The 23903-nt window shown below is 37.7% G+C and overlaps 2 protein-coding genes across 3 annotated transcripts in view; both read left to right on the top strand.

The window, feature by feature from the left end:
• csmd3b (CUB and Sushi multiple domains 3b) overlaps positions 1–23903 on the top strand; it is a 403590-nt gene that overhangs the window by 20333 nt on the left and 359354 nt on the right. The window lies entirely within an intron of this gene.
• LOC127978758 (uncharacterized) lies at positions 14478–22251 on the top strand. The gene is made up of 5 exons (XM_052583644.1): positions 14478–14870; positions 14994–15163; positions 15278–15342; positions 19800–19900; positions 21904–22251. The coding sequence occupies exons 1-5, from the start codon at positions 14651–14653 to the stop codon at positions 22026–22028; spliced, it is 681 nt and encodes a 226-aa protein (XP_052439604.1). The 5' UTR covers positions 14478–14650; the 3' UTR covers positions 22029–22251.

The raw sequence follows: 23903 nt of genomic DNA, 5'->3' as shown, positions 1-23903 counted from the left end.
TATTCCACAGATGTTTGAACCCCATTCTGCATAAAGAAATAATAAAAAATAATGATATAAAACATTTCAATCCAGAGCTCTAGAAACTAAAAAAATTTCATGTACATTCAATTTAGAAGCTTGCATTCGATTACTTTTATTGTGATGTATAACGATGGTCAGGTTATTCAACAGCAGCTGAGTGCAGCATTGCAAACATTTCAAACCCTCTATAAGCTGTAGCATTCTGACCAGTGAAGGTCTCCGAGCCAGCTGAAGTATCTCTCTATCAAGCTCTGGCATGTCAGAAAGAGAGAACATTTCACAGTTTCTCTCTGACATGAGACAAAGAAAAATACATGACAGACATCTAGCTGTCAAGGACAGTCTTTCTTTCTTTCTTTCTTTCTTTCTTTCTTTCTTTCTTTCTTTCTTTCTTTCTTTCTTTCTTTCTTCCAAAACTCTTCAGCCATTTTCCAGCTTTTACATAAATTTGTGCAATTCAATATTTTTTATTAGAGCGGTCAAAGAATTGTGTGTGTCTTTATTTGATTTATTATTTTTATTTTTTTAGGGTGATTAGTGGGAAATCCCTTATTAAATGTGCTAATTCTTTATTTTTATACAATGTTTTTATACAATTAATTGTATTAAATTAACATGTTAAACTGACAGGCTCATTTTAAATGAATGAATTTATTTATTATTAACTACGTCTTAATCTTATCTCAGCTCAATGGAGAGTCTCTGTGGTGTGCATGACTCTGATTGTACAATGTGTCAAGTTAAGTGCTGTTTTCTGGTGATGATGGTCCCTGCTGAAATGAGGCAGAAGGAGAGGTGTAATCTTTCTTTCTAATCTCATTCTGTGCTCAGTGTCTCAGAGGCAAAGGGATCTCTCGCCCACATTTCACGACTGCTAACTCACTTGAAGTTTTCATATCGCACGGCCGTATACAGTACTCTCACCTTTCCAACCAAATGAGGCTGCACTTCCTGTAGGCTTCATATTACTAGCCTCAATCCCACACAGATATATAAATTAATCATTTCTGCATGTAAGACATCAAATAATGTTCATTTAAAGAGATAGTACTCCACAAAATGAAAATACTAGCATTAATTACTCAGTTTCATGTTTAAAAAACCTTTATGCTGGTATTTATTTCCCAAAGAACACAAAAGGAAACTAATAATTATAATAATTTTAAATTTACATTTAAAACGCAACACAAATTACATCAAATAAAAAAGGGAAAATATCCCAAGTCCCAATCAAAGTTATAAATTAATATTTTCTGTTTTTAAGCCTTTAAATGATGCTCATTTAAAGAGATAGTATGTCCCTAATTAAAAGTAATCTTATGTTGCTCCAGGCCTTTATTTTAATTTTGATTTCACAAATAACTAACAAAATCTATCAATCCATCCTTTCATCCAAATATGCTTCCTTTAGGTGTTTCATCATATATCTCAGTCAGAACTATAACTAATTTTTGTGCAAGGCATCAAAAACATGCTTTTTAATATCCGTCATATCTATTCACACTGGCATTCTGCAAGAAAGCAATATGGAAAAAGTGGCAATGGGTGTTATATCAAACACGGCCCCACGAGAAACGTTCTCCGAGACAGGAGCAATCTATTTAAATCTAGCAAGTGCAATCAAACAGCCTCATCTGTGACTAAATGTCTAATGTAGAATAATGGGACCCTCTTTTCCCAAAATATGTGCTGCGTACTCGGTTTCTCAATATTGATCCACATCGCGATGAAGAGATGAGATTTGTGGTCCCTTTGGTTCATATAGCAACCAGTGAAAAGAACACATTAGAGGAAATCTCTTCAGTGTTCTTTGGGGGTTATTTATTTTTTTTTTTTTTCGTGGTTTGATATGGCTCTGTAATTTAAGACGCTGCTTCAATGGGTGCTTCGGGGAGTTTCTAAAGGCACGCTGAGAAACATCTGTTAACAGATGAGGTTCTAGACTAAGCTCTGCCATATTGTCTTTGTTGGAGTACAAAGTGAAAAAAAAATTCACAATGTTTTAATCACAACAAGTCGTATAAACACGCCCTGAAGTTCTACTGTGAATTGTTATTTATTGATATGTAAGTCTGCATATTATAGCACCTCAGGTTGAAGAATTGTAACATCGAGGACTCCTGTAATTTCTTCACATTGTGTTTTACTACAACCATGCAGGCAGAGAGCGCCCACTGATCTGTCCTGGGGTTTGATTTATGTCCCAGTGACGATCATGCCTGCAGGAGATCCATATTTCATTAATCAAATGTGTTCCACTCACGTTCCTCCCCAGCAAACATTTGACGTCAGAGAGACGTTCAGATCATGTCTGTATAACGTCGGTTAGTTCAGAACCACTTTTGGAAGTCTTCAGGACGTGCAAAACTGGTCCAGTGTCTGAACGTCTGAGCGAGACCCCATTTGTACGTCCGTGGACGTGCAACACTGGTCCAGTGTCTGAACGTCTGAGCGAGACCCCTTTTGTACGTCCGTGGACGTGCAACACTGGTCCAGTGTCTGAACGTCTGAGCGAGACCCCATTTGTACGTCCGTGGACGTGCAACACTGGTCCAGTGTCTGAACGTCTGAGCGAGACCCCTTTTGTACGTCCGTGGACGTGCAACACTGGTCCAGTGTCTGAACGTCTGAGCGAGACCCCTTTTGTACGTCCGTGGACGTGCAACACTGGTCCAGTGTCTGAACGTCTGAGCGAGACCCCATTTGTACGTCTGTGGACGTGCAACACTGGTCCAGTGTCTGAACGTCTGAGCGAGACCCCATTTGTACGTCCGTGGACGTGCAACACTGGTCCAGTGTCTGAACGTCTGAGCGAGACCCCTTTTGTACGTCCGTGGACGTGCAACACTGGTCCAGTGTCTGAACGTCTGAGCGAGACCCCTTTTAGACGTCCGTGGACGTGCAACACTGGTCCAGTGTCTGAACGTCTGAGCGAGACCCCATTTGTACGTCCGTGGATGTGCAACACTGGTCCAGTGTCTGAACGTCTGACCGAGACCCCATTTGTACGTCCGTGGACGTGCAACACTGGTCCAGTGTCTGAACGTCTGAGCGAGACCCCATTTGTACGTCCGTGGACGTGCAACACTGGTCCAGTGTCTGAACGTCTGAGCGAGACCCTATTTGTACGTCCGTGGACGTGCAACACTGGTCCAGTGTCTGAACGTCTGAGCGAGACCCCTTTTGTACGTCCGTGGACGTGCAACACTGGTCCAGTGTCTGAACGTCTGAGCGAGACCCCATTTGTACGTCCGTGGACGTGCAACACTGGTCCAGTGTCTGAACGTCTGAGCGAGACCCCATTTGTACGTCCGTGGACGTGCAACACTGGTCCAGTGTCTGAACGTCTGAGCGAGACCCCTTTTGTACGTCCGTGGACGTGCAACACTGGTCCAGTGTCTGAACGTCTGAGCGAGACCCCATTTGTACGTCCGTGGACGTGCAACACTGGTCCAGTGTCTGAACGTCTGAGCGAGACCCCATTTGTACGTCCGTGGACGTGCAACACTGGTCCAGTGTCTGAACGTCTGAGCGAGACCCCATTTGTACGTCTGTGGACGTGCAACACTGGTCCAGTGTCTGAACGTCTGAGCGAGACCCTTTTTGTACGTCCGTGGACGTGCAACACTGGTCCAGTGTCTGAACGTCTGAGCGAGACCCCATTTGTACGTCCGTGGACGTGCAAGACTGGTCCAGTGTCTGAACGTCTGACCGAGACCCCATTTGTACGTCCGTGGACGTGCAAGACTGGTCCAGTGTCTGAACGTCTGATCGAGACCCTTTGACTCCATTGTGAAAAAGGCCCAGCAGAGGTTATACTACTTCCTTCACCAGCTGAAGAAGTTCAACCTGACTCAAGAGCTGCTGAAACAGTTCTACTCCAACATAATTAAATCTGTCCTCTGCACTTCAGTAACTGTCTGGTTCAGCTCAGCTTCTAAACCTGACCTCAGGAGACTACAGAGTCTGGACTGCTGAGCGAATCATAGGTACAACCCTCCCTCTATTCAAGAACTGTTCTCATCCAGAGGGAGCAAAAGGGCTGGCAAAATCACTCTGGACCCCTCTTATCCAGCACACTCTCTCTCTGAACTGCCATCTGGTTGAGGTTACAGAGCTCTGAGCACCAGAACGACCAGACAATGTAAAAGTTTCTTTCCTCAAGCAATCCATCTGTTAACTTTACAATAAATGTGTAATACACAACACTATATATACATTTATTTATTTAGCACACATTATTTACATTTCCTTGCATTTTTACTAACCTGTACACATATCTTAATTGTTTGTATATCGTGTATTATTTCTTTCTTTCTTTCTTTTTTGGTTTAAAATATTTTTTGTATGTATTGCAATTTTCTATTTACTTATTTTTATTATTTTTATTATCTGTGTCTTGTCTTGCCACTGTCATTCTTTTGCACTGTGGAAGCTTACAACAAATTCATTGTATCTGTAAACATACCTTGGGCCACATATACCCAGTATTTTCCCAAAATTGCAAATAATAAAATTTTGGTGTTTTAATACAGTCAAATTTAAAGCAAATTTCATCATTCCAGCATTAAATATGTTTGAAGGTCAAGATACATTTTAGTCTATCTTAAATTTTTTAAGAATGGTTGTTTGAAATCTTATTGTTTATGTGTCACATAAAGCAAAAATTATATAAATGAATGCCCATAAAATGGGTGTTAACTTTAACTTTCCATCAGTCGCAAGATTTGTATTTGCACGTTAAGCTTACAAAATGTAAATATAACAATATCAATAATAATAATAATTATATATATATATATATATATATATATATATATATATATATATATATATATATATATATATATACACACACACACACACATTGGTTTTGGTGAAAAGTGTGTTCATCCCATAGACGTAATGGTTTTTATACTGTACAAACTGTATATTGTCCCTAACCCTACACCTAACCCTGACCTTCACAGGAAAGTGCATTTTTATATTCCAAAAAAACTAAACAAAAAAGTGTTTTGAAAAATTATGTCCTCATAAGTCACCCTTTTCTTAAATGTGTCCGATATGTCACAAAAACAAGAACACACACACACACACACGCACGCACACACACACACACACACACACACACACACACACACATATACTTTACACAGAATTGGTAAATATTTTATTTCGTTGGACTCTCAGCAGCTTGCACATCTCGAAAAGCCTGTTTCTTTCGAGGGCAATATAATATTTTTTAATTTTTTGAAATGCTATAAAACATTTTTTTTTTTTATGAAAATGTACATTCATGGATAGGAAATTTGGCCATTAAAAGAAAATACAAATAAAATATTTTTAAAAAGTGTGGGTATGTTTTCGTCAACATTATCAACAATAAAATAACATATATTTCGACCCCCGCCAAAAAAACAAAAAACAAAAACAAAAAAAACAAACAAAGATTTATAGCAGTGCCAAAATAAATATACAGCATCTTCTGCTTAGCAGCGTATCGAAATGGATTCATAATCGCCACGGCAGTGACGTCACACGTAACTTCAACTGAACGTTTATCCTGCAGAAGAACGATTGAGATGTTGCATCGCTGACATTGCCGTGAATTTGAATCCAATTCAAATAAAAAGCAATAAGGTAAGTAAAACCAATACATTTCGTGTGTTTTCCAGTTAAGTTTAGATGACATCAGATGTCGATATCTGAAAATACTTTTTTAAAAAATAGGTCATTTTGTCCGCGCATGCCAGGCCCCTCACATTAACACAAGCAAATACCCCAGCCTGATGTCTTCGTGACAGCATGTTTTAAAACAATATTTTTACTCTGCATATGGTAATAACCATTTGGGGTTAACCTTCCATGATACTTTGCGACTGAATAATATCTGGATCGTTTAATGAATTTGTATGCATATTATTAGGACATTTTAAGGCGCATTCAGGCTTTGGCGCCAGTGGTGGAGTGCAACATTTAAAATATAAAACGCTAACGTTAGCGGTGTCAGTAATCTTGAAATGAATCTGATCTATATATTTCATTTCAGAGCGACACATCGGAGTAATTCTCATGTGATTCAATGAAGATAAAATTTTATATAATCGATTTGTAACGAATATTCTTCTTCATCTCTTTCAGGTTGAAGCACAACTGAAGGCTAAATAAGGTAAGTTTATGTTCAAGCAGAAAACCATATATATATATATATATATATATATATATATATATATATATATATATATATATATGTATATATGTATATATATATAAGCAAGTTACACTGGGCAAGTTACACTACATAAATGTGGATCAAGTGTCACCAAATGGGTGTAATCGGATGACATCTAATTGCAACTTAAATTGCAAAAAATAAATAAAAATAATAATAATTGTGTGCATTTTGTTAATAAACTGCAACCAAATCGAATGTAATTGGAACTAGTTTGGTTTGAGCACATACTGTACCCATCTTCATCATTCATCATCAAAAAGGATCGATGACATTTTTGTGTTTTAAGCTGAAAAAAATAAAATTACATTTATATAATTTAAATCAATTAAATCTGTCTACATCTCATAAACCTTGACTAGTGCATGACTCTTTGAATGAAATTCTATTCATACATAAAGTTAGAGCTTTGAGGACTGGCATACCAATTTTTTTTTTCGAAGAAAGCACAGTTCAGAATCTGACTCAGGATCAAACTGTATTACAGATGGCTTATCTAAAAGCATGGCGAAAAAGGAAGGCAGAAATGGACCGGTTTCTGCATTCTGACACTGATGATGACCATGAATGTCAGAGATCAGTGACTGATAGATCAGCCTGTGGATTACATAACCAGGCAGACACTACAAGCAATATCGAAAGTATTAATTCGGCAACTGACAGTTTGACAACAGATGAATCAGACTTTGACACTGATGTGGAGTACGTGTCTTCTGAATCAGAAAAAGAAATTCTAAATGATGATGCTGAATTAGATTTTCCTGATTTAGAAGAGAACTTAAGACAATGGTCTACAAAAAACAAAACCACACAAAGATCCTTAAATGAATTATTGGCAATATTAAGAAAGCAAGGACACCTGCTACCGAAGGATGCAAGGACACTCCTTGCTACACCACGAGCCATAGGATCTGAAACAAAATGTAATGGGCAATACATTTATTATGGGTTAGAAAAGGGAATTTGTCGTTTACTAAGTCAGACAACATCTTACAGACATGATTACGATTCAGTAAACCTCAGCATCAATATTGATGGTGTCCCACTCTTTAAAAGTAGCAAAGTCCAGTTCTGGCCAATATTGGCAAAGTTTCACAACTTTGAGCCATTTATGGTTGCTCTCTTTTGTGGGGACAACAAACCATATCCTCTTGAGGAATATCTTGATGACTTTTTGATGGAGTGTAAACATCTCACAGAGAATGGGCTAATTCATGAAGAGAAGACCTACACTGTTCATGTTAAAGCACTGATCTGCGACGCACCAGCAAGAGCTTATCTGAAGCGCATTAAGAATCATAATGCCTATCACAGTTGTGAAAGGTGCATCACCAAAGGTTCTTACATCACTAAAAGAGTGGTATTCAATGAACAGGGATGCACCTTGCGAACAGACGAAGCTTTCAGTGCAGTAGCTTACAAGAACCATCAAACTGGTGTCAGCCCGTTCATTCCTGCAGGACTGTCTTGTGTTAGCTCTTTTGTCTTAGACTATATGCATATGGTCAACTTGGGAGTTGTTCGACGGATGCTTATATTCTTGACTCGAGGCCCAACAGTTTGCCGATTATCTGTAAGGCAAAGGAAAGAAATATCACAAAAGCTAAACAGACTGCGAGGAAAGATGCCTAGTGAATTTGCTCGGCAGCCCCGAGGTTTGGAAGAGCTGGACAGGTGGAAGGCCACAGAATTTCGGCAATTTTTGTTGTATACTGGACCAGTTGTGCTAAAGTCTGTGTTATCTCCCGAAAGATACTACCATTTCCTGTCCTTGACGGTAGCCATGTCAATTATGTTGGAGTCAGATGAGAGCACTCGCAATGCATACCTTCAGTATGCCCATGAACTCATTTCACACTTTGTCATGCGCTGTGCTGACCTGTACGGCAAATATTTTTCAGTTTACAATGTACATGGACTTATTCACCTTCATGAGGATGTGAGTCACTTTAATTGCTCATTGAATGAAATTTCTGGTTTTCCTTTTGAAAACCATCTCCAACAAATCAAGAAACATGTGCGGAGTGGAAAAAATCCCCTAGCACAGGTGACCAGTCGATTGTCAGAGATTGAATATGCAAACGCAAAAACACAGCCTGAAGCACGACCTCCAATGTTTCTTTCTACAAAGGAAAAGGATAATTGTTTTCTCTTGCGGGATGAAAAATTTGCTTTCATCAGAGAAAGAAGAGGAGATGGCATTGTGGTATGTGATGTCCTGCACCAGCGTTACACATCCCCATTGTTTGAGAAGCCATGCAACTCCAAACTTCTCAATATAGTGTACACAAAAAATGGGCAGGACAGGATGAAAAGACGACAACTGCTTGAAACTGATCCGTTCCGCAAGGTGGCCTACCTCCCTCATGAAGATGGTGGTTCTGTCCTCATACCTCTCCTCCATGGTATAGAACACAGAATTTGAAGGTTGGCAGGTTTTATCTTAATTAACCTCTTTGAAAGGGATGGCCAAATTTGGTCCTGGAGAGCCACAGTCCTGTAGAGTTTTGTTCCAACCTTGATAAAACTCACCTGCCTATAGCGTTGAGGTAACTCTAAAGCCTCGTTCACACCAACAGCTACAGAGCGAAATAACGCCTTTTATTTTCAATGTGAGCTGGGGACTTCAAGTAACACGGGCGACAGTGACAATTGACGAAGGAATATGGGTGTGTCAAGCAATGCGAGTCAAGCGACAGATGTTCAGAATTCTTAAACTTTATGCAAATAAGCAGCAGATTTTGGGAGCGACAACCAATGGGAGTGAAGTCAGTGGAGAGCATGTGATTCATCTGCTGCAATGGAGTGTAATGGGGTAACTAAGCAACCAGTAGTGGGAATGCCCAGTAGGGACCTTGATTGCCAGCGACAAGCAGCGAAAAAGTCGCTGGCGTGTGAACGGGGATTTAGACCTTGATTAGCTTGTTTAGGTGTGTTTGATTAGGGTTGGAGCTTACTCTTTAAGACTGTTGCCTTGTACAAATACCCACACTTGCAGTCTTGGCCACTTTAGAGCATGTATGCGCGACAGGAATGAAGTGTGCAAGACTTTCCAGATCTTAAAAATGCCTAAGCGCAGTGCCATTAACACAATACTAAATTACACTATTTTTAATACCACTCCAGCACGGTATTTAAGGGTTAATGTATCCCATCATGCATCATGTTTTGGAAATAAATCAAGAAACTTGTCGCCAAAATTGCAAGAGGTCATGGAAACCTTTCGAAAATAAGTTAATATTAATAATATTTTGATATTACAAATAATTTGGTAGTAAAAAAAAAAAAAAACTATGTAGCCTATGTTTATTTTGAACATCATTTGCAACTGCTTTTTTTATCACTTCATTAGAAGCATCAGAAATAAAAATGTGTCCCATCAGGTAATAAAATGTTGTACATACATTAGTTTTTTTCATCCTCACTTGGAACACTTGGGCCAAATACAGTAAATACGTCATATAAGTATTCAAGTGATCAGGTGCAAAGACCGCAAGTGTGGGTATTTGGACAAGGTGTGTGGCTCTCCAAGACTGACGTTGGCCACCACTGCTCTACATAGATGTGTTTAATGTATAATATTGGAGCACACCATTCACAAAACACAGCCAATCAGCAGTAAGGAGTAGACTCATGATGAGGGAAAGAGAAAGCTCAGCTCAGTAAGGACAGAGAAACATGAATATACAGTGTGTCTGATGTCATATTCACTTGTTTGTTCATTTGTTCAGAGCTGTGTGATCCTTCTGGCTAATGTGCATGTTTGTAATAGTGATTTCAAATAACGACAGCGTTTCTCAGAAATCACTGAGTGTACCTATAAGTACACAGTATAAGTAAGCATTCTGATGATGAGTATTGACAATCCAATATGTATTATTTATTTCTGGTGGCATTTGTGTGTGTTTGTTTTTTGTAGTAGTTTCAAAAAAAAAATTGTAGGGTGAAAACATCTTAACACTTTATGTATGTGTTTTACTTCCCAGATCATGTATGCCAGAGCTGTGTGGGTGGAGCATGGTAAAGAAGTGGAGGGAACTGCGCCAGACAACTGGATTGATGCTGAAAAAAAAATCATTAGATGGCCAAAAAAGGGGGAAAAGGCAGCTTACCTCAATCGGCACTCCCCTCAGGATGACTGGATGACGTTCACCTTGGTGAAGCGTAAAATGACCTCCGGTAAGTTTTTGTTAATCTAATTAGATTCTTTGTCAAAATAAAAATTGTAAGTCAGCCAAATGAGAAAAATCAAGTCAAACTTGGGTCAATCTAGTCAAACCCGTAGTCAAAGTGATAGTAAAGTCGTTTTTATTGTAATTGTATTGTCTATGATTTTAACTTTACAGTTAACATTCGGGAATGCGATGATTATGACATGACGAGTCATGTCGAGGAGGAAGATGAGCAAGATGAGGAAGCAGGACCAAGGAAAAAAACTAAACGCAACTTTGATGACTATGTTCTTGGTATGCTTCTATGATAATTGTTGGATCTGTATTGAGAATCAACGTCTAAACACTAAATTAATATGGGGCCCTCAAGTTTCAGGTCACTTTTTTAACTGATAATTAGTGCATGTAAAAAAAAATATAAATGTGTACAATTACAGAATCTGACGATTTGGATGAGGAAGAAAATAACATGACAGGTAACGTTTTTTCTAAACTGCTGACATGGCACTCCTAAGTAGTTTCTTACAGAATTTCAAAGTTATAAGATTAAAAAGTCAAAGCTCGTTATTTTTACAACTAATGCTTCCATTTAATTTATATACTGCATCTGTCTAGATGCCATTATCAAGGTGCCCTCCTTTCCCATTCCACCAACAAAGGTGACAAAGTCCATCCAGATGGAGTCTGCTGGATTTAACAAAAAGTCCACTGGTACTTAGTATCCATTACTTAAATATACTAATTTCTTTCAGATTTCTTTCTTACATAATTATAACATGATAGTGGTTATGAAATCATTGTTGATAATGTACATTTGCTAATTTTCAGACTCTGGACCCTCTAATTTAGCCAGGTCTCAACAGACAGGTGTTGGGTCCAGGGACAGGTCCACAGGCAGTTAGTAATCGTAATATTAAACCAGTCACCTCAAATACCAACTCATTTTATCAACCAAAAATCATTTAATCAACCACATTGTGGATGAATACAGTTGAAGCTTTTTATTTTTTTGTTAAATTTTTTAGACCCTGGACGTTCAAACATAAACCGAGCCAGCCAGTTGAGGGGTGCTGGGTCCAGTCATCAGTCCAGCCACAGTGATGTATCCCAGCAGAGTGATGTATCCCAGCAGAGTGTCGGGTCCCAGCACAGCAAACGGTACCGACACAAGAAGCAGTCCAGGCACAGCGACCAGTCCAGGGACAGCAACCAGATGGGACAAGGCAAGCACTCAGGGCACAGCGATTTGTCCAAATACTAATTCATTTTATCAACCACAAACTAGGGATGCACCAATCCGATACTGGCATTTTCTGCCGGATCAGGTAACAATCACATGGCTCCAGACTGCGAAAAACGGTCACATTTGCGACCAAAAATATTAATGTGATTAGTACAGAGTGTTTTTGCTGAGGTCACTGGCGACTATATATATTTACATATTATGAATTAAAATGTGAATGTTTTTGAATATGAAAAATTTGAACTTAAAATTTCTTTCATGTTTGTTTTGCGGTCACAACTTTTGTTATTTTCACGTGTTAAACTGAGATGATCGCATCTCATTTTTAGTGGGAAAAGGAGTTTCAAACAGTCCTCATCTCTGTAGCACAGCAGCACAGTTGATAAACCTATAGCTCCGTTGTACAGCGCAACAGAGAGAGAAAGTACGAAAGTACAAAAATAAGTGTCTATTTCATGCACAACTTTTGCGTACAAACTACAGCAGGTAATTCTATCAGCTGTTTGGATATTGGCAATATCGTTAGTAATTATCTTTTAAAATAATTACTAATATTGCTTCTTTCTTATTAAGATCTTATTCTGTATGCTGTCTTAATGCGTGAACTTCATATTATTTAATTTGTACTTGTCATCTAGTAATCACGAAAAGCTTTGTGCCTTGTTACTTTTTAATAAAGTAGTTTAAAATTATGGAAAATTTATAATTAAATTCAAACAATAAATATGGTTTTGGCACTCTTTAATGCGGCATGGGTGATTGCTTTAGCACCTTAAAGCAGCAAGTGAACCCATTCTATGTTTCTCTTTAAATGGATTTTTAATGAACATTCTTATAAAATAGCCGATATTTTGATGCTAGAGTCTACAGTACTTACTTTAATGTCTTGTGTAAAAGCTCATTCAGTGTTTCAAACTGCGGAAAACATGTAAAGCTTTGCAGCATTGCAATATAATAATACACTGACCTCAAATAACCATTCGTGTCCATAAGCTCACCAGTCAGCTAGAAAAACAACTTTAAAGAGGAGCATCCCGCTATATTTATGGGCTATTGCTTGTTAATATTTTTACTTAACCTGTTGTCTACATGATTCATCTCCTACTATAAAATGGCATTTTATTTAGGCGTGACCAAACTTGCCATTTTCCCAGGAAACCTCCTGGCCAGGATTTCTATATTGCCTAAAATATTCAGGTTTAAGCTTTGTTTGCACTGCACAGGCCAATTGTTGTATGACAAAGTACCATGAGAGCTCTAGAGAGCATACGGCTTCTTGTGCTTTTGAATCGCTCTCACGGTACTTTGATTTCATGCACAAATCGTTCTGCTCAGTGCTGCTTCAAAGTCCAACACTAATATGTACACGTGTTTGCATCGCTTTGACTGTTCTCTGTAGATCCCACCTTCTCACACACCACGATTGGTCTATTACGTACAATGTCTGCATGTCATTGGTCAAACGATCATTATCTTCATTAAGTATGAAAACAGGAAACCAAAGCCAAACCCTGGATATTTTAGACATTACAGAAATCCTGGCCAGGATGTGTCCTGGAAAAATGGCACGTCTGGTCACCCTACATTTACTAATTAAGAAAAACTGATTGAAAGTGTGGTCTGTTGAAGTGTCCTGGAGACACAGTTCTTCTGGATTGAGACTGTCTCAGTTTGTTCTGTTTCTTCATGTCACTCCAGACAGACTGATGATGATCAGATCACATCTCTGTGTGGAGCACAAACACCTCACTGCATTATTACAGTTAGTGGCAAAATGAATGTTTGTAAATGAAAACTGATAGTTCCTAGACACACTACAGCAAAAGATGGAAATAGCTGACTTCAAACCATTTTTCAGTGGCTGGAAATACTAGTGTTCTAATCATTTTGGCCATCACTGAATATTTTGCAGATTGTGTATAACACACAAAAGAGTGATGATCATGTCAACACATAGAAATATTGAAATTCTACACTGAAAAAAAAAAGTATGCTGGTATTGGATCATGATAGGTAAAAACTGATAGCCTGAATGCACTGTAAGTCCATTGAAAAAAAGCGTCTGTTAAAATGCATAAATGTAATGTAATGAATTAGTATTGCTGCCGATACTCAGAATTTTCTGTATTGTATTGGAATTCAGTTAAATCTCAAGCATTTTTCTGTATGACTTCTGTATTTCCATGAACCTGCATTTAACTATAAATTAACTCGGTGTTTAATTTTTTAGACCCTGGACGTTCAAACATAAACCGAGCCAGCCAGTTGAGGGGTGCTGGGTCCAGTCATCAGTCCAGCCACAGTGATGTATCCCAGCAGAGTGATGTATCCCAGCAGAGTGTCGGGTCCCAGCACAGCAAACGGTACCGACACAAGAAGCAGTCCAGGCACAGCGACCAGTCCAGGGACAGCAACCAAATGGGACAAGGTAAGCACTCAGGGCACAGCGATTTGTCCAAGGACAGTATTCTTTGAAATGTTTATGCGGTTCACAGAATCAAGAACATAAATTATCTAAAGTAGTGGCAGTGTTATGAGATATTTCGGGGCTTATTTTCAACAACTGGTTGTTTAACATTCTGAACCTCATGGTTGAACATAGGTAATAGTATAATGTCATATCACCTGTTGTTGATGGCCTTCGACGAAAGCAAAATATTAGCAAATATTATTATTATTATTATTATCCAACAAAAATTCACTAGGTGGCTATCTTATGTGAAGCAGCAAGGAGCAGCTGGTATAAACACAAGCATTGACTCTACTGGCTGCGATCAGCTCGTGGCCTGTCAGAGCTGTAATGTGCCACTACGTGTGCAATATAAATTAGGGGTAAGAGATTTATTCAACATACAGTTTAGCTTCACTGATTATAACAGTTGTGTTTTTGCAACAATTGAGCTTGACTGACTGCTGAGTACAGCAGAGGCAGGAATTGCACACCTGGGTTGCTTGAGTCATCCAAAATTAATAAATAATATGGGCACAAAACTTCCTACAAGAGCTATATCCACTATTACGAACAACAGAGTAATATTGGACAAATTTTATCTTTCAGATGATGAAATTGATCAAACAAAAATCTTAAAATCCTCTTTGGGGTCTTTCTCAGAGCACAGTAACAGGTCCTCTGCCATTGAATCAAGACGTACAGGGCCTCGTAGGGAAACGGACGTAAGATTTCCAATGGATATGGCAAGTAAGTTCTTAAGTTGGAACTGGTATCAAAATCACAAATATTGAATTAAACAGGACATATAGCATTAGCAGATTTAACTTACACATCTGTTTAAGGATAACAATAGCATAATTTTGATTTCAGAGTTTCAGAAAAAAGTTTTGACTAAATTGGTGGAAATCCACATGGAGGTCAGAAGGCTGGGAAGAAGCGAGCCTCCCCTTTCATCCACCCATATACAGCAGCTGGAGACAATGGAGGACTTTGCGAGAGAGGAGGAACGCCTCAAGGACAAGCAAGCCTTTGAGTCCCTGGTATGATCTGCGAGACACACTCTGGAAATGAAGTAATTTATCAGTAATTTATCAGTGAAGCGTGTTATTGTCTAATGTTTTCTATGACAGAAATATTACCCCCTCTCTTTAAAGGTGTTGCAACTTGCAAGAATTGGAGGGAAAGATGTAAGGGATTGTGTCCATAGAATTCTTGACAGGTATTTTCAACAGTATCCCTACATATAGAACTTGCCAAACATGTTACATTTATTGTTTGCCAGTCGACAGAGATGTTATGGAAGCGTATGGGTAGCATTATTAAATTTGGGATGTAATATGCAAAATGACAATGCAATATGTAAAATGGCAATGCATTTCTGTATTTACATTTACATTTTCCAATACATTTGTGCAACGTTTGGTGCAAAATGAAAATGAAAATTAAATTACATAATTTTCATTTGCCATTTCCTACACCAGTTTTAAAATGTAAAATGAATATTAATTTTAAAGCTTTATAAGTTGCAAAATTAAAATGAAAATGTATTACAGAAATGATTAGATATGTTTAACATGTTAAAGCAAAAACTGTGGCAAAATGATCATTTAAATGCTATTTTTCTTAATTGCATTAACACTCACAGTCAAGACACTTACAATTGCATTTTCATTCGGTGTCACGCAATGAATGTAGCAAAACTCAATGTGCACATTGAAAATGCATTCCGAGCCGATCACGTGTCCCCGCCCTCGCGCCACGTCAATCATTGTGTGAACAAGGCGGGGCTTACAGAAGGTCAGAGACTCAAGTCTCAAGAAGAGGATTCAATCAAGTGAGACAACATGGACAAGACAGTTGGTCCGTGTATGTTTTGATCATTTCGGTTTATGGCTTCAATATTTCATTCGGACTTGTGGGCGGAGCTGAAACGCTGCTTTCATCTGATTGGTCGAATCGGAGCGGTTTTCATCTGACAGCCTTCAGCTCGGTCTTGTCATTCTTTCAGGCAAAATAAGAGTCAGTGCGAGTGAAGCACTGAAATGTCTGAAACTACGCTCACTGTTAATTAGCATAATATTTGAATCAGATGTAGCTGGGCACATAATTCGTGCTGCTGAGACCTGCAAATTATTTCTAGGTTGTAGTATTGTATGAATATTGTCCCACTGATAAATACAGTGCAAATAGTTCTGTCCCTTTGGATAACAGTAAAGTGGAAATTAAAATCAATAATAGACTGAACAATTTAATTCAAATGTTAATAATAACATTTACCACTCTCATCTTTTAAGTCATAAGGCACTAGGTGTGTGTGTGTGTGTGTGTGTGTGTGTGTGTGTGTGTGTGTGTGTGACATTAATAAATAATTGTAAAAATGAATATAGTTACATTTCTAAATAAAAATAGTAAAATTAGCTCTATGCTGCTCAGTGCTCCTGTAGCCTACCCCAGAGCGCCCTCTCGCGACTGTAGACGGTAATGTTTTCTCTTGGTCTTGAATAATTGTGACATATAGTCCATATATGACATATAGTCCATACATATAGACTTATATATGTTGTTTTCCTCGTCATGACGTATTTTTGGACTGATGCAACTTATACCGAAAAATACAGTTAACATTATTATTATTATTATTTATGAGAGTAATTGACACAGACTAGAACTTTAATGTTTCACCCAATTCAGCTCATATCTTTAGACTCGTCCGACTCGTGTTGCTTGTATAACTGGCCAGACTTACCTTCCCAAAAAATCCTATTTAATTTTATTTCATAAATTTAACTATATTTATTTCCACTTTACTGTTATCCAAAGGGACAGAACTATTTGCACTGTTTTTATCAGTGGGACAATATTCATACAATACTACAACCTAGAAATAATTTGCAGGTCTCAGCAGCACGAATTATGTGCCCAGCTACATCTGATTCAAATATTATGCTAATTAACAGTGAGTGTAGTTTCAGACATTTCAGTGCTTCACTCGCACTGACTCTTATTTTGCCTGAAAGAATGACAAGACCGAGCTGAAGGCTGTCAGATGAAAACCGCTCCGATTCGACCAATCAGATGAAAGCAGCGTTTCAGCTCCGCCCACAAGTCCGAATGAAATATTGAAGCCATAAACCGAAATGATCAAAACATACACGGACCAACTGTCTTGTCCATGTTGTCTCACTTGATTGAATCCTCTTCTTGAGACTTGAGTCTCTGACCTTCTGTAAGCCCCGCCTTGTTCACACAATGATTGACGTGCCGCGAGGGCGGGGACACGTGATCGGCTCGGAATGCATTTTCAATGTGCACATTGAGTTTTGCTACATTCATTGCGTGACACCGAATGAAAATGTAATCGTAAGTGTCTTGACTGTGAGTGTTAATGCAATTAAGAAAAATAGCATTTAAATGATCATTTTGCCACAGTTTTTGCTTTAACATGTTAAACATATCTAATCATTTCTGTAATACATTTTCATTTTAATTTTGCAACTTATAAAGCGTTAAAATTAATATTCATTTTACATATTAAAACTGGTGTAGGAAATGGCAAATTAAAATTATGTAATTTAATTTTCATTTTCATTTTGCACCAAGCGTTGCACAAATGTATTGGAAAATGTAAATGTAAATACAGAAATGCATTGCCATTTTACATATTGCATTGTCATTTTGCTTATTACATCCCAAATTGAATAATGCTACCCATATGCTTCCATAGATGTGACATATCTATCTTTGCTTATACTATACTCTCATTTTGTTCAAAATCTGCATCTATTTCTTTCTTGTGCTGAACATAAAATAAGTTTTTTTTTTTTTGGAGAATGTGGGTAACCAAACAGTTGCTGTTCCACATTGACTTTGACAGCAGGAAATAAATACTAAGGAATTCACGAAGGACCAGCAACTGTTTAGTTACCCAGATTCTTCAAAATAACTCTCATGTTCAACAGAAAAAAATAAACTCATTTAGGTTTTAAACAACTTGAGAGAGGGAAAATTATGTGAGGATGATAATTTTTTGGGTGACCTATCCCTTTAATGTTAACAAAACACAAAACATATTTACTGAAGAACTTTAATACAGTTGCTTTAATAAGAATCAAGTGTTACACAATGAAGTGTGTATAATGTTTTATATTTCTTGGTTCAATTTCTTAAATGCTACTGCTAAATACACCTACTGTACCTAAAAACAAAGCACTGCTTGTTTTATTTGTATATTATGTGTATTTTTAATGTTGTTCTTATTTTTTAATAACAAAGACAACATAATGAAAAAGTTTTTATCTTTGCCCATTTTGGCCTAAATGTCTGACTAAGGTTTTTTATTTTATACTGTGTTACCTTGTAAGGCTTTGTTTTTAAAATAGGGAAATTAGTTTGGCTGTACTCAGAAAACTAGCAAAATAGTAAAACCAACACAACAAAGAATCATGATAAAATCGTAATTGTGATTTCCCTGAAAAATAGTTTGTTTTATTATATTCATAAGAGAAAGATAGTCTGTACTGATTTTTCCCAGAAAAACACGACCGGCTGGAGGCGTGACGTGTGGGGGCGGAGCTAAAGAATCACGAGCGCCAGTAGGCTTTTGCGTTGAGAGCGTTTGGAAGCTGTGACATTACCGTGAGGGGAAAAACAACCAAAACAAACCATGGCTTACAGTCAGATTCAGCCGTTTATTTATGATCCAGAATCAGATCCAGAGGCTGAAACTGAACGAGAGCAGTAGCAGCAACGACTCGCTCCGAGCGGGGCTTGAACCCGGGTCTCCGATGGGAGGGGACGCACTAACAAAGGAGGCAGAGATATTTGAAGCAGTTTTACTCACTGCATGCGGTTCCAACACACGATCGTGACCCTTTTTCGTTGGGATTGCATCATCCTTAAGAAATAAACAATGTGCAAATCCGTGTTCAGACTGGACCTTGTTTGTAAAACAAGCATCTTCGAAATGCAGGGAACAAACACAAACACTTGCACAACTCCGTTGATGCTCTGTAAAAATAAACTCCATCCACTGGTCCCTTAATGCTGTTTCTCTTTTGGTAATCTGTGCAGGGTTGTCTTGCCCTGGCAACCAAAAACACACTTCTTTTGTGACATTTCGCGACGCTCTCGCTCTGATCAGTGATTGTCTGTGCACAGCCTCTCTCTGCTCTGCTATACAGGAGCGCGCGCTCTTCCGGCAGAAGTGCCTCAGGACCCATATAAGGAAATTCCGCTCCATCTAACGTCACACAGACCCATACTCGAAAAAAACTTTCCGAAACTTGTGACAAACCGGAAGGAGTTTTTTTGGAACAAAAATACTCCTTCAAATGTACAAAAATAAATAAATAAAACAAATATGTCACTGTACTAAAATGAAGTCAGCAGCGAATTCCAGTTCAAACAGACTTTAATTATCTGAAATGCAATCACTACATAGAAACCTGATGTGGAAATTAAAGAGGATGGGGTTTGACAGGTTTAGGGACAGATGAAGGGAAAGCATGTCATTGGAGCTATCAAATGGTCACCTCCCAGAGGTTTGTTTAATCGATATCAGAAAACTACAGTGTCCAAAACCACATCCTTAGATTCCACTCTTAGCACACTCACCCATGCTATAGCTGTAGATTGTAACACACATGTAATTTTTAATTGGTGCATTTGTTTCTTTAGGCTCTTTACCAACCGGTTGATGGCCAAATTCAATATGAAGGGGAAAGGAAAGAAGCAGAAACTGCCTCTGGAGATGACTAAAACCTATGAAGCAATTAATGGTACTCAGCATTTTCCCCATGTCATTTAAGTTTAACACCAACTCGCTCATATTCACTACCTAATCTTTTTCTAAAAATGTTGCAAATATCACTGTAGTCTCTTGATAGAATTTTATTAAATGATTTTTTTTTTTGCTTGAATGAGAATATTGGAGACAGCGGGTCAAGCAGAAAGCTATATGATGCATTAGAAAGTATTAATCAGCCATGGCCACTTGATATTAATGTTATTAGTTTTGTGTTCTAGTCCCCCTTCGTTGAGTCGGAGTCTACTAATTGAGCCGGGATGAGCAGTGTTTCCTATAAGCTGCAATGGAGAAATGATATACAGTGCACAGGACAGACACAAAAATTTGTTTTAAAGCAATTTGATTGAATTCTATTAAATGTGAAATTACTGCAATGCTTGGACAAACCTCTATATAGTGTGCGTCACTATACAGTTACAACCATTACAACAATGTCTTAAATATTTAAGAATTATTTATGTTAAATTGTGATATTGTAATAAATGGGGGGAAGTCGTGGATTATGGTTAGAGCGTCGGACTCCCAATCGAAGGGTTGTGAGTTTGAGTCTCGGGCCGGACGGAATTGTGGGTGGGGGGAGTGCATGTACAGTTCTCTCTCCACCTTCAATACCACGACTTAGGTGTCCTTGAGCAAGGCATCGAACCCCCAACTGCTCCCCGGGCACCACAGCATAAATGGCTGCCCACTGCTCCGGGTGTGTGCTCACAGTGTGTGTGTGTGTTCAAGGGTAGGCAACATCAGTCCTGAGTGCGGCTGTCCTGCGGAGTTTAGCTCCAACCCTTAAAAAAAAATCTCACCTGCCTGTAGCCAAGCCGACATCAGGCCATTGGCATTCATTTTTTTGGGCTAGTTTGTTTGGTGTGCTCACATCACTGGTAGTTTGTCTGGTTCAACATGTTGAATCGACATTGGGACAATCGGTGAGAGAGTAAACTCTGATTGGACTGTTCTAATGTTACGTGAATTCCAATATGCAAATATTTTCACAACAACATGAGCCGCTTATAAGGAAGAAAGTTATCTGCATAAGTGAAAGTCAAAATGCTAAGCAAGCGCTGCTTTGTTTTTTATTTCATATATCTGTGTATCTTGTATATTTTTGTTTCAGTTTCTCCTTTTAAATGATGAATATTGATAGCTGCTGTTGTCCAGACACTGCCGAAGGTGGCTTGGTGTGTCACGGCCTTAAAAGACTTTTACAGACTGCAATTTTATAATGTTATTTCAAATCACACCCTGCAAAATAGTTTGAGGAAAGCAGTTTTAAGTTTTAGTATCATGTCGCGTTGATCAACATGATTTTTAATTTAGCTTTTTATTAGCTGGTCAGTATACCTGGTTTGTAGCAGCAAACACATTGTGTGATCAGGCTGAATTTCTGACACTGTCAGAAAATTATCGTAGGCTACCTTTTGTCACAATACCATGACAGACGTATTTTAATATCTCTCACTTTATGACACAAGGTAGATGCCACGACCATAGATTTTGACGTGATTGTTTCAGGATGGTAATCTTTCACTTTCATTTGTCTATTTGAAGCAATTCATTTATTTACATTTTTGTGTTTGTATTATTTAGTTGAAAATAAATACTCCATTTTAATTTACCATTTTATTTTTAGTGTTTGTCCTCCATAGTGATTTGACATCTTTACCTGACACATTTTTTCCAGCTGGATGTATGTTAATGTTAATTTAAAACCCTGTTATACATTTAAATTTATGAATATCTCTGAGAAGTATACAAAATATTTTGTCTGCAAATAATGCTTATATTTCTGTATTTACCCACTTAAACATATTAATAAGTTGCCTGTAAATGCCTTTGTTTTCTTTCCACATTTTTGTGATAATGTTTTCACATAAAAAATACTTAATGAACAAACAAACTGCAATTAAATGTACAATTGCAATGTACACTGGTTTTCTTAACATATTTGTAATTTTTGTTTTTGTTCAAATCTTGCAGCTGCAGTGATGAAATGGGACAAAGATGCTACAGAGGCTACAATAAAACATCATGCAGCAGAGCATCTTAAACATGCACCAGGGAGGAAGGGAGGTGGAGGACATACAGGGGTGGAAACTAATTAAGGACTTTTGGCATTTGTGTTTATTTGCCATTTAAAAGACTTTATACCCCCTTCCTCTATGCTGATTTCAGGTAAAATATATTAGTCTTGGGGGATTTGTTTGTTTGTTTTTATAATTTTTTTGATATTTTTTTTTTTACTTGCGTTAAATTTAACTATTAGAACTTTGTTTTATCAGCTTGTTAATATTGCTGAAAAACTCATTAAAGATGGTTAAAAAGTAATCTCTTGTCATTTTTTTCTGTCATTTTTTTAATAGAGTAAATTAATGTATTTCCAATTGTAAATAAGGCTAATAAAATGTCTTTGCTCACTTATATGTCTATATGTCTAATACTGAACGCTGAACAGACGTCTAAAAAAGACGTAAAAACTTTAATTCTGGCTTCTCAGTGGACGTCTACTGAACGTTCACTATGTATGTCACTTGGACGTTAATACTGAACGCTGAACAGACGTCTAAAAAAGACGTCGCAAAAACTTTCATTCTGGCTTCTCAGTGGACGTCTACTGAACGTTCACTATGTATGTCACTTGGACGTTAATACTGAACGCTGAACAGACGTCTAAAAAAGACGTCGCAAAAACTTTCATTCTGGCTTCTCAGTGGACGTCTACTGAACGTTCACTATGTATGTCACTTGGACGTTAATACTGAACGCTGAACAGACGTCTAAAAAAGACGTCGCAAAAACTTTCATTCTGGCTTCTCAGTGGACGTCTACTGAACGTTCACTATGTATGTCACTTGGACGTTAATACTGAACGCTGAACAGACGTCTAAAAAAGACGTTGCAAAAACTTTCATTCTGGCTTGTCAGTGGACGTCTTCTGAACGTATGACAAAGACGTTAATCCGACGTCTTTTGGACGTGTCTTTGCTCAGTGGGTCACCACGGGCAGAGTTGTAGTGTCGGTCGTTGTAAATTCCGGCTCACTTTTTTTGTCAAGGTTGAAAAATTACCACTCTACAAGTGCCAAATGGCTTTGATGAGTAAATACTGTACTGTTACTGTACCCTTTTAGATATTGCACTATATAGGTTTACATCATAAGTATGGTTTTATGCTTTTATTTATATTTTTGGCAGAATTTTTACCAGCCTTTTTTTTTTTTTTACTTCAACTTCCATTTTTGCAAAATGTGAAAAGCATTCTCTCATTGATTATTTCTGTAAGTTCGATCGATACAGTCATTATGACTGAATCAGTTGTTCAATGAATCATTCAGGAATGAAACATGCGACTCTATGAGTGAACATAATCGCTAATTCATTCAGGAACAAAATAACAAGTTGTCTTCATGAATAAGTCAATAATTGCATATTCGTTTAGTGTAATCCTTCAAAAACACTGACTAGATCCGAACTACCAATGTTAACCTCTTTGGTTTTAAACTGTAAAGATTTCTATGTGTCAGCCATTGTCTGCCACATAAAATAAAATAAAAAATAAAATAGAATAAAATAAAATAATTGCAAATTTCTTTTCTCACAGTTCAGACAGAAAAATTTTAATTCTGAGATTTTAGTCACAGTTACCTTTTTTTATTTATCCCATGGTGGAAACAAGCTTTCTTAGTTTTCCTAATATCTGCATAGAATATAACAAATTATCAGTTTCCTCATTTATATGCTACTGGAAGTTTATTCAAAATTATCAGCAATTTTGCAAAATAAAGTAAACGGATGTGCTTTTCCAGTGCTCCCATGAATGGCACTAAAGACTGGGACTAACAGCAAATCAGCAAATTTTTTCTGAAAAGCAAACTCAAAATGGCTAACTGCAACATAAATACATTATTACAATAGAATCTGCTATGAAAAATATAGCTATATTTAGCTGGACTGGAGTCCTGTGTTAATTTTGCAACCATG

This window comes from Carassius gibelio, chromosome B19 (assembly GCF_023724105.1).
Source record: "Carassius gibelio isolate Cgi1373 ecotype wild population from Czech Republic chromosome B19, carGib1.2-hapl.c, whole genome shotgun sequence".
Taxonomy (NCBI): Eukaryota; Metazoa; Chordata; class Actinopteri; order Cypriniformes; family Cyprinidae; genus Carassius; species Carassius gibelio.
This window is presented reverse-complemented; position numbering and strand designations above follow the sequence as displayed.